Consider the following 14,837-nt stretch of genomic DNA (forward strand, 5'->3'; position numbering starts at 1 on the left):
ATAGAGCCCTTTTAAGACACAAGGGCTTGCTGACAGAAGTTTTATAGTTAGAAAGTAATTTATATAACCATCTCAATGTCCTCCTTGTACAGGTGAGGAAACTGAGGGATAGTTTCAAAATTGTAGAGCTACCCAGGGCTAAGAATGCAAGTTGTCCTTAGGTGGCACATAAGCAAACATCATTTATCTTAATAATTATGGATTTGTTTTAATGTGCATTAGAAAAAACATAACTACACATCAAACCCATGATTAACTAGATGTAATAGAGCTTCCCTTTAAAATATATTTCTTTGTGTAAAAAAAAAAAAAATAGGCAAGCCCATTTAAAGAGAACCATGAAGTCAATACTGGTACAAGTGGCCTCTGACGTGGCAGAAGTCGTGAGGCTTAGCGAGCCCAGAACTTGAGTGACCTTATTAAACTACTGGATTTGTACTTTTCATTCTCGTGACACATAATTAATGTTATTTGGGGGTTCTTTCTGAGAAATTCATGCCCCCGCCCATAGGGGCTCCAGGAGGTCAGGACCCACCCAGCCCTGGAGTCTTGGCCGCACCTTTATGACCAGCACCGTTCACCTTCCAGTCGTTTGCTTTGAGGTGGGCCGGCCTGGACGTCTTCACCAGCAGGTGCTGGACGTCCCTCCAGGTCAGCTGGCTGCTGCAATGACACAAGGACAGACGGCTGTACTCATGTGTGTCTGTAAGGTGGCCGCAAGGCCCATCAGAGGTGGGGCATTGGGAGCCGGGCTCACGCCTGGACTTGAGGAAGGCTCCGCAGGCTCCCCTCCTTGTCAAGGGTCAAGGGTCACAACCTCTCTGTAAAGAACGGTTTCTAGTCATCAAACCCTGAGGTAAGATAGTACAATGCGTGACCAAAAACCCACCGTGTTAAAGCCCAGCCTTGCTACCACGACCCACCTGAGTCTGTATGAGGCTCTAAGGCAAACTCTGGCCCCGGGGAGAGGACAGCCTTACGTATCAGCACATGCTGGGAGAATCTGGACTAGTCTTTACCACGTGAGTGAGCGTTCTGTGGGCCGGGGCATGCCCAGCCATCACCTACCCAGACCCCATACCCAGGACCACTGCCCACACACTAGAATTTGAGATTTTAGTAATTCTACATTAACAATATATTCCTTTTGGTGCAGAGTAGAAACATTTCATTAAAAGAACACTTGCCCACGATTAAAAATGCAGAGATGAGATATCTTGGACACTAAGATACACTTGCTTGCCTTTTCAACGCTCCTCAAAACAGGATCCACCTGACAACGATGCTCTCAGAACCCTGCTCTGTCCACAGCGCTAGGACTGTGTCACAGACAAGAATGGGAGCTCCCTGGGGACTTCCCTGGCAGTCCAGTGGTTAGGACTCTGTGCTTCCACTGCAGGGGGCATGGGTTCGATCCCTGGTTGGGGAACTAAGATCCTATCCTGCAAGCCACATAGCACGGCCCCAAAAAAAAAAAAAAAAAAAAAAAGAGCGCGAGCTCCCTGGACGTGGCCTTCGTCACCTCTTTTTTTTTTTTTTTTTTTTGCGGTACGCGGGCCTCTCACTGTTGTGGCCTCTCCTGTTGCGGAGCACAGGCTCTGGATGCGCAGGCTCAGCGGCCATGGCTCACGGGCCCAGCTGCTCCGCGGCATGTAGGATCTTCCCGGACCGGGGCACGAACCCGTGTCCCCTGCATCGGCAAGCGGACTCTCAACCACTGCGCCACCAGGGAAGCCCTCGCCACCTCTTCTTAAATAGCACCTGCCCTGGCCAGTCCTCACAGGCATCTTTCCAACTGCCCACTCTTTGTGTGTGTGTCTGCAAATACATATAACATAAAATGTACCATCTCAGCCGTTTTTAAGCGTCCAGTTCAGTGCCATTAAGTACATTCACTGTGCTGTGCAGCCGTCACCACTGTGCGTCTCCAGGACGTGATCATCTCAACCCACTGAACCTCTGCCTCCACCAAACACTCACTCCCCATCCCTCCCCCAGGCCCCTGGCCAGGTCATCATCCTACTTTCTGTCTCTATGGATTTGATGACTGCAGGTGCCTCACAGAAGTGGAGTCCCAAGCTATCTGTCCTTCTGTGACTGGCTTAGTTCACTCAGCATAATGTCTTTCAGGTTCGTCTACGGTGCTGCAGGGGTCAGAAACTCCTTCCTTCTCAAGGCCGAATGACATTCCATAGGCCACATTCATCTATCGATGGACATCTGGGTTGCTTCCACCTTCTGCTATTGTGAGTAATGCTGCTGTGAACATGGCTGTGTAAATATCTTTTCGAGTCTCTGCTCTCAGTCCTTTTGGGTGCACACTCACAAGTGGAATTGTTAAATTATATGGCAATTCTTTGTTTCATTTTTTGAGGAGCCATCACACTGTTTTTCACAGCAGCTGCACTATTTTACTTTCCCAACAAATGCCCCCTCTTTGCCTGCTTTAGTACTAGAAACTCACCTGTGGCTTGAGTCCTGGGGGGCCTGTGTACTCCTCCTCCCTGGGGGCTCCCGCTCTCTGGGCTCTAGCTCTGGCTTCCCCTGATTTCTCCACCACGTTCTTGACACTGTGCTGGTCCCCGGCCAGTCAGTGGCCTCCTGGTTGCCTATCCCAACTGTTCCCCTCAGTACAGTTTCCAGACCTTTTCTTGGCACAAGGTGACCTGCTATCCTCCCCTTATCCACTGCCCTCCTGAGGACCACAGCCAGCCTCACTGTTAGAGGAGGATCTGGGGCCCCGAGTGGCCCACGGCCCTGCCCGCTGGTGGAGAGGCGCATGCACAGGCTTTGTATTCCAGACGGCAGATGTGCCTGCCGCCCTTTCCCCTGCTTGGCCGGGCTCATCACCCCTCACATCCACAGGGTCCACCCAGGATGGAGAAAGCCAGCCCTCTGGGAGCTCAGCACAGATGCCACGAAACCTGGGCTTCAGAGCTGACACAGAAAGGGTTTAGAAAGGGAGGATGTGAGAAACCATCTTACTAGGAGAAACTCCATTTTATTTTTGATGATAGTAATGAAATCACATATATAGTTGTATGAAAACATGTCTAAGAAATGGTGTTTAAAATGGTTTTTTAAAGAAGAAGGGATTGCTGGGCCTTGGGGGTGGTTCTCACACATAAGGCTCTTCTTTCATCCTTGTCACACGCTGCCCGCAGGCCTCCTGCACCCCCGAGAGCTTCTCCCCCTAGATGACCTGGCTTTGCCCGGCCTCCTTCCACAGCAAAATTGCTGCACACGTGAGCAGCTGTCCAGATACTACCCTGGCCTCCAAAGCCCCTCAGCTGAGGCCGGCAGTGACCCTGGTTACACCAAGTTCCTTCCTGGACCAACCCTACGTGTTTAAATGCTCTAAGTGGACGCTGTTTCCAATGACGTGTGCTTGACCTACCACTTGTAAAATTCTGAGGATGAGCTAAAATGATGAGGCAGTGATCGGGGAATTCATGAGTCCACAGGCCAAGTTTAATGGGACAATCCGGCACAAAGCGGAGTTTGTTTTCTATTTAGTTTCAACTAACAAAACTCCTTCCATGTTTCCAGCAAGGAAGGAAAGAAAATATAAAACAACGAATCACCAAGTATGTGAAAGCAACTTTCCACACAAGCAACTATTTAGCGTTTTTTAAATGAGCCTCAGGACACAGAAGCTATCATTTCGGCCTGAAAATCAAACATATTTAGCTCTTTCTTTGTGAAATGGGTAGCATTTGAGTTTTACGCTCTTTCGCCTGATGCAAATCAACAAGCAAACATACGTAATTAGAAGGATTGCGGCAACCCAAATATAACTTCTGAATCAGTTAAAATCTCATCTGCGGCAAATGACTCCTTCAAAGGGCTGGGTTGTTCTGAGCCAGTTTTGATATTTAAACTAAAATCTGTTTTTGACCCCATGACTGTATGTGTAGTAGACTCTCTTTTTCTGAACTATCCACCCATTGACAACTCTAGGGTTTTTATTCAGCTTAAAGCAGATAAATCATCACCACTGTATTGTCAGCTTATGAACTAAAGTTGACAAAGGGCAGCTGTATCAGCCTAAAGCGTGGTCTGGGGGTGCGATGCAGGTTTGGGGCACCCCCCCCGCCGGCTCCCTGTGCTCCTACGAAGGGCAGGAGACTGTGAGCTGGAAAACGGGAGAGAAGGGAAGAAGCCACTCATGCCCGTTAAGGAGAAACCCTGACGTGAACCTGGAGGGCGCTATGCTGAGTGAAGTGAGCCAGACACAGAAGGACAAACACTCTGTGATCCCACAGATTTGAAGTCCGAGAGGAGTCAGGTTCATCAAGACAGAAACTAGAACGGTGGTTGGCAGGAGCTGGGTGAGGGGGAAATGGGGAGTGTTATGGGCTGCATTGCGTCCCTTCCCCAAGATCACACGTTGAGGCCCCAACCCCCAGGACCTCAGACGTGACTGCACTTGGAGATGGGGTCTGTAAAGAGGTGATTACGGTGAAATGGGGTCATTAGGGTGGGCTCTGATCCAACATGACTGGTGTCCTTATAGAAGGATCTAAACACACACACACAGAGGCCACGTGAGGACATGGGGAGAAGGGGACCACTGACACGCCAAGGAGAGAGGCCTCAGAGGAAAACAGACTTGCCGACACCGCGATCTTAGACCTCTATCCTCCAGAACTGTGAGATCGTACGTTTCTGTTGTTTAAGCCCCGTCTGTGGTGTTTCATTATGGCAGCCCCAGCAGACCACACAGGAAGCTATCTCATGGGTACAGGGCTTCAGTCTGGGCAGACGAAAATGTTCTGCAGATGGCTGGCGGCAACAGTCACTCAACAGTGAATGTGCTTAATGAGCATCACCCTTAAAATGGTGTGTAAAACGTAAATTTTACGTTATGTGTATTTTACCACGATAAAAACTTTTTTAAAAAAAGGAAAAGGAGAGAAGGTAGGTGGGAACTTACTTTGCTTCCAGCGCCAAGGCGATGATGCCGGCCACCATGGGGGCCGAAACTGAGGTCCCGGTGTGGCCATCGGTGCAGCGCTGGCGCAGATCCGTGGTCACCTGGGCGGGGGCAGCAAGCAGCCAGGTCAGAGGCTGCTCAGGACACTGCCCCTGGGCAGGCGTGACCTTGGCCCCAGGGATGGAAGAGGTGCTATGCAGACACACCTTGGCAACGGAGGTTTCCGCGTGTCTGGCACCCCCTGCAGCAACAGGGTGATGGCGGGGTGGGAACAGGGGGTCAAGGCCACAGCCCCCCACCACTGCAGATGCAGCCCGAGACTCAAAAGAGAGACAGAATGAAACAGAGGGGCCTCCGCGGCAAGACCCCCTGCCAGGGCCCCCATCAAAAACCCCCAATTCACTCCAGACTTCAGAGCAGGGAAACACGTGCAGGTGCCGTCTGGCCCAAAGAGCATCTCTGCCGTGAGCCAGAGGTCGGCCATCGGTCAGAGAAGGTCACAGAGCACTCTCTCCACCAGGACGTCCTCCCAGGTAGCTGACAGTGTCCCAGAGCACCCAGTTCTGTCTGCAGCAGGAGCTACACCTGTGTCCCTTGGTGACGGGGGTGGGCACTGATTCTGGGCCTCACCACAGTCCAGCCTGACTGCACCTTCCCTTTGAACTGAAACGGAGAAGCATGCGTGGGTACAGCTGGGAGACACCTGTTGTGCTGGATGGGACACTGGCCCTAGTGTGACTCCCATGCATTTTGCAGGTGGAACTAAGGCTGCTAACCAGCTGAACTTAAATCGGGGATTTATCCTGGATTATTTAGCAGGCCCGATGTAATTACAGGGCCCTCAAAAGTCTGTCAGAGAGATGAGGCTTAAGAGGGACCTGACCGTCCCTGCTGGCTTTGAAGACGGCGCTGGGGGGACAAAAGCCAGGAACATGGGTGGCCCGCAGAAGCTGGGAACAGCCCTCGGCAGCCAGCCCACAAGGAAAACAGGAGCTCAGTCCTATAACCACCAGGAACTAAGTTCTGTGAACACCCTGGATGAACAATGAATGGATTCTCCCTCCAGCCTCTGGAAAGGACTGCAGCCCGGCCAACACCTGGACATCAGCCTCGTGAGACCCAGTGGAGGCTGCAGCACTTCTGGCCCACAGGGCTGTGAGAGGACACAGCTGTGCTGTCTCCAGCTGCGAAGTTTGGGACAATGTGTTATGACAGCAATAGGAGACCAATATGCCCACCAACTGCAAAGCTCCAGCAACCCATCTGCAAAACCCTTAAGAACGCATTTCCCCCGCGGTGACAGTCCAGATCCTCTTCCAAACACAGCATTTTCCTTCCTCATGACTCAGCTGGGCTGACCATCACCAGTGAGAGGGATCCAGCCCGTGTCACACACACAGAGGAAGATTTGACAGGGATGCTGGTGGAGACCAGCCTCCTCCCCCCTCCTAGTTCAGCAGGACCTTGACACTGGGGAGGGCAAGGGAGCAGGAATGAGGATGCAACCTCTCTGACCCCAGGATCTTCATCTGCAAAGGGGCTTAATGCCAAGTCCTTCACGGGGCTCCTGTGAAAGCACAGCTGGCACCTGGCACATACTTATACTCAGTCAAAGGTGGCCAGTGAGGGAAACTGAGATTGGGTGGGCAGGAGACCAAGCTCCCACTTTTGGACCAAGTAGGCCACAGGTCCCCACCCTTTTGTGCCTGTTTGCCTTCACTCCCACAACCCACCAGTTCCAACCTGAGGCTCGAGGGACAGCCCAGTCCCAGGGCTCAAAACTGCCTCATCCACTCCGTTTTCCACATCTCAAAGGTAGACCTGCCCAAACGGCCAAGCAGGTAAGGCCCGTGCTGGCTCTCCAGCCTCAGAGAAAGGGGCGTGAGAAGAGGGGCCTCCCCACAGGGAGGGGATGGCTGAACTAAGGTGGGCAGCCCCTTCCTGAAACTCTACATCTTGCTTGGTACTTGGCCGTGTTCAGTGAGTGAATGAAATGAGGGAGAGATGCTGCTTTAGGTGCAACTTATTTGATCACAAGCCCTGTCTCAGCACCGGGCAATCCCTCGCAGGTCGGCACTCGCTGGGCGGTAGCAACAGAAGAGGACGAGGGGCCTGAGCTCCAATTTCCATGGACACCTGCCTGAACCTGCAGACGCGAGCTGCCCACCATCCAGGGAAGGGGCTCACCCCCTGGCAGGGTCTCTAAGGGACTAAGGGATTCAGAGCAAACACCTGGCCTTGTTGAGTTGGGGGAAAAAACAAAAACCAAAACAAAAAACAACCTGCCACCCATACTACCAGGGACGAGCACCAGGACAGCAGCTGCAATGAGTGTGATTTTCTCTTTCACCCTCTGCCCAACGACACCCTTCTTACCATACATTAGGGCTCAGAGAATTTTTTGAAAAGAGAAAAAGAAATTAAGGCATTTTATAGCTAAGGCGTGTGCCCACGCATGCACACGTACACACATGCAGATGCCGTGTGATTAATTAAGCAAGTAAAGCTGCAAGCCCTGCTCCCAGGGATGGGGAATGGCATCCACCCAGCACAGAGCCCCTCGCACACAGCACCTCCCTGCCCCCTCCAGCCAAGGCCTCTGTCAGGTTCTGCTTAATGAGACTCCAGCAAGTCCGTGTTCAAACGAGCTAGATTCCTAAATGAACAGGACGCCATTCAGAATCTCAGCCCCATCCCAGGGGTGCACGGTCCAGTAGAAAAGCAAAATAAATTAATACCTTCGTGAACCAGCCCGGGCCGCTGCCAGGCTGGCGGTGGGAGGATCGCGGCCGACCTTCCCGCTGGTGCAGAGCAAATCAGGGAACGGGAAGCCTGCACGCTCCCGCAGAAAAATGTAAAAATCTGCCTGCAAGTAATGTCTAAAGATGTGGCCAGGCAACAGGAGAAATGAAAAGAGGCCAGTGAGCTTTCAGGTTAAACCAGTTGGCCAGCTCCACGGTCTCCTTTTTTTAAAGGTCTAAAAACCATCTTAACTACTGTGCATTTGAATTCTGCATTGACTTCAACTTGAAACCCTCCCCTCTTACATTTTTTTAAAGTAGGAAAGCACGTAGAGAAGGAACAAGCACAAACTTCACCCATCACTAAACTAAAAGTTACTTTCTAAAAGATAAACCACACTTATGTTCATTGAAGTGAGCGTGACCGACAGAAACCACTCTCAACCTGAAGTGTCTGGAAAAGTCCTTTTGTGAGGAAGGGAACACCTAGGACACTCGGATTGCTAAACTGTTTCAGTACAGAAGCAAGACTTTCTCTCACTCTGTTTTGCACGTTGAAACTGAACTGGCCAGTTGGATCCCAAGCGATGTGACCACAGAAAGCTAAAAAATGACACCGTGCTGAGAATACACCCCGTTCTTAAAGGGTATTTTTAGATCCCTAGAGACAGAGAGGGTTTTAATTGGTATTCTGTGCCAAAATTAGAAAGGCAGGGTCTGAGGAAGGTTGCCAAGGGCCTGGGGTTTACCTTGAGGCACAACTAGTTCCCTGATGGCAAGGCTGGGCTCGGGGCCAGGTACACACTGCCCTGACTGGCCCGTCCTCCTGGGACTGGGACGAGGAGCTCATCCCCGGGGTTCCGCCGAGGACTCACGATTTTGCGCTCGTAGAAGGCCCCGCTGCTGTAGGTGGTGGCCAGGGTGGACGCACACTCCTCGAGGTACCAGGGCTTGTAGCCATTCTCGGTGGTGCTGCTTACGGAGACGGTGTAGATGCTGTTGGTATAGCCATCGCAGGAGCAGTGGTCCCCCTCTCGGCCGCCGTTCCCCGACGCCCAGACGAAAATGGAGCCCAGGCCCTGCCGGCCCTGGAGGGGAGAGGACAGGCGTCAGCCCACACGGACCCCCAGCTGGTCTCACCCCTGTCCAGCGCCCCCCTCCGCCCCTGAAGAGGGAGGGGGCCGAGGAGGATGCACTCAGACCAGACAGAGGCCGCCCAGCACGTGGTTTGTGGGCTGGTGGGCTCTGTCCTTCCAATTTTCATAGAGTGTTGGCGGCAACATCCATGACACCACAGAATCACAGCATCATACTGAGAAGCTGGCCCAGAAAGTCCTCCCTGTTCTTCACGGGAAAATCAAGGCCCTCACACAAGCTGTTCTGTCCCAGAGCAACACCAGTAATTTCTAGCACAATGACCCACGATCAGAAAGACCAAGCAGCGCCCCCAAGTACACTGAGATGAAAGCTGACGGCTGAATTTATGACGTTAATTTTTCTGGGGGAGGAAGAGGGCAAAAGTTCCTGAAAACCCAGCTGCAGAAGCATCCTTCCTGGAGAGCGAGCTCCTTGAAAAGCGGGTGGGCCCAGGATTTGCAGGAACAAGGGCCGAGGGCCAGAACACCCCGGGGCCATCCTAGGAGAGCGCCCCGGGGCTTCCCCATGGGTCAGCGTTGAAGCGGCCACACTGCCAGCGCAACCAAGGCCGGCGGCTTCACCTGTGTGTAGGTTTTCACATTTAAGGACACACACGTGACAGCAAGTCTCTGGGAGACAGGAGCAGGTCAGGGGAGCTCCTGCAGCCTCTCCAACCCACACCCATGGGATCCAACCAACACTCATCCTAGCCACCAACACCAGCTAAAGAAGAACACCAGTTCCAAGACGGAACTGACCCGTTCGGTCCGAAAGGCTGGACCGTTGGTGGGCACAGCCAGACCCAGAGAGCGGTGCCAATACCCGTCTCCACGTGGGCTGGTGGCTCCAGCATCCTTGCCAAGGATACTCCTGTCTAAACACACAGGAGGAAACTGACACTTAGGCCCAACAACTGGCCAATTTAAAGAAAATTTTCAACAGAATCCTACAATTCCCCATAGCCCGACCGAAGCCCTGCTTCTGACAGGATGCTTGACACACCCTTGGAGCTCAAGTCCACCCGGATTGAGGGCACCCACCTGCTCCAGAAGCACCAGGACACCCCACTTTTGGACCAAGTAGGCCACAGGTCCCCACCCTTTTGTGCCTGTTTGCCTTCACTCCCACAACCCACCAGTTCCAACCTGAGGCTCGAGGGACAGCCCAGTCCCAGGGCTCAAAACTGCCTCATCCACTTCGTTTTCCACATCTCAAAGGTAGACCTGCCCAAACGGCCAAGAGCTCGACAGAAAGGTTACTTACAGTTAGCAAAAAGGGCAACCTTCTGGAAAAAAGGCACACAGGACTAAGGACATGCGTGGGTCTGTGCCCATAACTACCTGTAGGAAAAGATTAATCAGAAGCTCGTTCAAAGCAACGAAAACTGGAATGAAAGGGTACTGAACCCATCAGAGCCCATCTTTATTTCACCTCCAACTCCTCACCTCACTCCAAATTATTTATCAAAGGCTGTCATTTTGCAAAGCAAGGCAAGCGACCTTACTGCTCCAGCAGCATGGAGAATGGCCTCAAAAAGCACTTCTCACACTCGTGAGGAGAATCCCCGGGGGTCTCGCTACATAGCAGACTTGGGGTCAGCTGGTCCAGGTGAGCCCAAGATTCTGCACTTCTGACGGGCTCCCAAGTGATGCCAGCTCTGCTGCTTGGGACCCCACTTTGAATAACAGAGGCCTAAATGCCAAAGATTTGCATCTCTTCACCTTGCACTTTGCAGGTACCACTAGACCCATGAGTTCTCACAGGCATCAAGGCGTCCAAAGCCTCTTTCCCTTCTGAAAACAGTTTCCTGGAAAGGGAACGTGGGAACGAGGCAGAGGAAACACCCAGGTCTGAGCCATCTCTGAGGACCGCATTTTCACTTTCCGGGTCTTCTGTTCCTATGGAAGCCACAGGACAGAGGCTCTAGGGGACATTTCAACCCCGGCAATGAACTTGCACTTCTGTTCAGGAAGCCACCACCTCAACACCATCAGAAGGTATTTGAGCATCTTGCCTGGGAAGCAGAGACCTCATCCATGGACTCAGAGGGCTAGCAAATGCCCGGCATCTGGACAAAGCCAGTGCTTTCAGCTACAGTGACAATGACTCTCCCCTTCTGGGTGACAAGCCACATGAGGACCAACATCAAACACATCCTTATGCCAAGGTACAGAGTCTGATGTCTCCTACCACCAACCCACACCATCTACCAAAGATGAAGTCAGATTTTACAGAAAAAGGATATAGGTGACAAACAGGGCGTCGAGGAGGAAAAACAGATGGCAGAATGTGGTTCGGTCTGAGATCATCAAACCTCTAGGAAGATTTTCAGTGACAACTTCAGACAGCTGCGATCTAAAGGCTCCCTATGTGGCATGTGGCATATTTTATTCAGAATGACTAAAAAAAAAAATGAAATGACTTCACTATTTCAAGAAACTGTGACAAGAATGGCAGGGAACCACATGGTCCTCTCCGAACCTTCCACACTCCCCTGAGAGCTGAATGAAGCAGGCACGGAGGGATGGGCAGAGGGCGATAAGGGCTGCTTTCACTATAATCCTCTGGTACTATTTGATTTATTAACTACTTATTAAGCACATTTTAATCATGCATGGTTTACAATAAGTTAAGAACTTTTAAAAAATGTTTAAAAAATATAGATAATAAAATGGGCTTGACCTGGCCCCCCGTCCTGTTTCCTGTAGAAGTCAGAGGTATAAACCCTGCCTTGGGGATGCCTGGACCTCCTGACCCAACCCTGCCAGCATCGCCGGGCCTCCCAGGGCCACCCGGACGCTGACCACAGCTCTGTGTCTGCTCCAAGAAGCTGTCCTCACCCATAAATCTGCCTTGCCACCCTGCTTGTAAGAGCTGGGTCATCTCCAGGACACCCCCCCCACCAGGCTTTTCTGACTCACAGGGACCCAGAACTGATGACCACAGAGTGACCGGGCTGGACCTCCCGAGAGGAGCCTGCCAGCCTCCTCTGCTCCCCCTCGGCCGGTGGGTGGAGGGCCCATGCTCAGATGTTTGCTCGGTGTAGCCCCCAGTGGGGTCCACCCCAGACGTCCTAAACACACTGGGCTGCGAGCTGGCAGGGAGGGAACACAGCCAAGACCTGCTGCTTCGGGGGTGCTGGGTGAGCACACTCCCCGTGATGGACGCAGACAGCTCCATGGCTCGGGGTTCCTGTGAGCAGGTGGGCTGAGGTCCAGACACCCCTTCCACCTGCACTGTCCCAGTTAACAGGCCAGGTGGTTAGTCTAGGATCCCCACCACCCACCTGCATACACCCCTCAGCTGGGGGCAGTCAGGCTCCAAGGCTCAGAGCCAGGGGGCTGGTGAGTGATCAGCTGGTACTTTCTGGAACAGCTACTCTGTAATGAAGTGACGTCCTTCTGCTCTTATTGGTGGACGGCCACTTCCCTGAGCCCCCAAGTGACTTCTCCCTCGCTCTGGTCCTGGCACCATCGCCGTCCTGCTTTGGGGCTCTCCGCTGTGTCACTCTAATTTTGTGTGTATGCTGCTCAAATTTATTATTTTTTTAAATTTTTTGCGGGGGGGGCCACACTGCATGGCATGTGGGATCTAGTTCTCTGACCAGGGATGGAACCCACGCCCCCTGCAGTGGAAGCACGGAGTCTTAACCACTGGACCACCAGGGAAGTCCCTCAAGTTTATTTACTGTTACCTATGTGACAAGATTCTTCTTACCTATATGACATGTTGGTTGTTTAATAAGACATACTGCGAAACAGCATGAAGATGGTCCCATATTTGTTTCTTAAAAAGGTGAGTGAACCCAGTTCCTTCTATATGCATAGAAGAGTTAAAAGAGCATTTGGAAGATCATCTTTGGGTTTGTCGGATTGAGAGTATTTTTTTTTTTTTTTTTTTTCTTTTTGCGGTATGCGGGCCTCTCACTGTTGTGGCCTCTCCCGTTGCGGAGCACAGGCTCCGGATGCGCAGGCCCAGCGGCCATGGCTCACGGGCCCAGCCGCTCCGCGGCATATGGGATCCTCCCAGACCGGGGCACGAACCCGTATCCCCTGCATCGGCAGGCGGACTCTCAACCACTGCGCCACCAGGGAGGCCCGAGAGTATTTTTAATATTATCTTTTTGGCTTTATTCCTTCTGATTTCTCACTGTTAAATATTTTCACTATTCCCCCCATCCCTGAGGCTCCCTCGCAGCTCTGGGTTACTCACACCTTTTTAATGCCGTACTCGAAGGCCTGTCTGGCTAGTCGGCCGGGCCCGTCCACCGTCTTCCCGTCGTCGTCTGGCCCCCAGCTCGCGCTGTAAATGTCGATGTAGTTGGGTCTGATGCCCAGGGACTTGGCCTCCACCACGTCGGTCACGTCTCCATCCAGCATGCGGATGCCTGGAAGCACAGGCCCGTGACAGTCACATGGAAGGTGAGTGGGTGGGGGGTTCCGTGTGGATGTTGGTCCCGCACGGCCACTGGTCCCCGCACAGCTGTCCGGGGTGCTGGGCACAGCATCTGGGCCCCATGCTTAGCTGGGACACCAAGCTACTGGAAACTCCTGCTCTTAGAACCTCGAAACTGTACTCAAACACAATGTCAGAGACCTTCACGGCAAAACAAGAGTGAGATTAGGCCCGGGTGACATCACTCAACAAGGGTACTCACAGCCACAGGGGTGCTGACCGAGGAAGGGGCTGAGGTCATCAGAGAACCAGCTCCTTATAGCTGGACAGCCTTCAAAGGGAGCAGCAGAGACAGACTTCAACACCGTCCGCTTTACCTGCCGGCTCTCCATCTATTTCCCTTTCCCTCATCCCTGCCTACCATGGACTGAACGCTTGTGTCCCTCCAGATTCACATGCTGGAGCCCTAACCCCAAGGTGAGGGCATCTGGAGGTGGGACTTCAGGAGGTAACTAGGTTTAGGTGAGGTCAGGAGGGTGGCCCCAGGGCAGGACTAGCACCCTTCGCTGGCTTCTTCTCCCCTCCACTGTGTGAGGACACAGATGGTGGTCATCTGCCAGCCACCATGTGGGCCTCATGGGGAACCAGTGGGCCAGCACCTTGATCTTGGACTTCTAGCCTCCAGAACTGTGGGACATAACTGTCTGTGATTTGGGCCTCCCGGTCTATGACCGCCCGAGTGATTCAGAACCTCAGGTGCCTGGCAGCAGACAGCGTGGGGATGCCACCATCGTTCAGACACGGAGACTGCAGCACAGGACAAGTGGGGGTAGACGCCTTGTCACCACCTCACCCACGGGAGGTACATGGGGCAGGCCACGGGGGAAGCCCTGCTTTGACCACCAGTTGTGACCAGCTAGTGACTGCAAGAGCTACCTTGTCTCACTAAGCTTCTGTTTTCTACAAACTGTGATGATGAAAATTATTGTATCTATAGAGGTGCCATAAACACTAAAAAAGACGGTTCATATAAAGTGCCTACAGTGTAAGTACCCAGTGTGTGTCAGCAGCTAGTCTGACCCCATCTGTAAAAACGGGGATAGTGAAACCTACCTCCAGGGGTTGTTAATAACTACTTTTTACCTTTATTTTTAAAACATTTACTATTTGACATGTATGAAGGATTGCCTGGCACAAACGTGTCAGTTATAAAGCCTAATAAAATAACAGACACACATGAACATCCATTTAGGGAAAACATGAACTTGAGCCACTGTGGCCTCAACCCAGGCCCTGCCCCTCACAGAGGAAACTGCTCAGAATTTTGGACTAGTCTTTCCATTGCCTTTAAAAATGGGTGTTTTAATACAACTGTATGCATAATACACTGCTTAGCTTTGCTTGTACTGGGAATTCATCCGTTCTTGGTTATGTATGTTGTAAACATCTTCTCCCAGTTGATGCCTCGTCTTCTCACTCATTATGGTGTCTTCTGATAAACAGAGGTTCTTAATTTCAAGAGAGTGGGAGCCAATTTCCCTTTGAAGATCAAGGGGGTTATAACGAGGGCCAAATCTTTTCTGGGTTTGGGGGCATCTGTCGTGGGGTGGGGCCACTTCTGCTGCATC

General features: G+C 52.2%; 1 protein-coding gene across 3 annotated transcripts in view; it reads right to left on the bottom strand.

Moving 5' to 3' along the window:
- PCSK6 (proprotein convertase subtilisin/kexin type 6) overlaps positions 1–14,837 on the bottom strand; it is a gene marked incomplete at its 5' end in the record, with an annotated part of 195,603 nt that overhangs the window by 69,169 nt on the left and 111,597 nt on the right. For all 3 annotated transcript variants that reach the window (XM_082618307.1, XM_082618306.1, XM_082618308.1), the window contains 4 exons: positions 560–663; positions 4,937–5,037; positions 8,553–8,765; positions 13,029–13,201. In XM_082618307.1, the coding sequence (XP_082474433.1) occupies positions 560–663; positions 4,937–5,037; positions 8,553–8,765; positions 13,029–13,201 (591 nt within the window). The remainder of the gene's footprint in view (positions 1–559; positions 664–4,936; positions 5,038–8,552; positions 8,766–13,028; positions 13,202–14,837) is intronic.

Source organism: Mesoplodon mirus (genome assembly GCF_964341445.2).
Source record: "Mesoplodon mirus genome assembly, chromosome: 4".
Classification (NCBI taxonomy): domain Eukaryota; kingdom Metazoa; phylum Chordata; class Mammalia; order Artiodactyla; family Ziphiidae; genus Mesoplodon; species Mesoplodon mirus.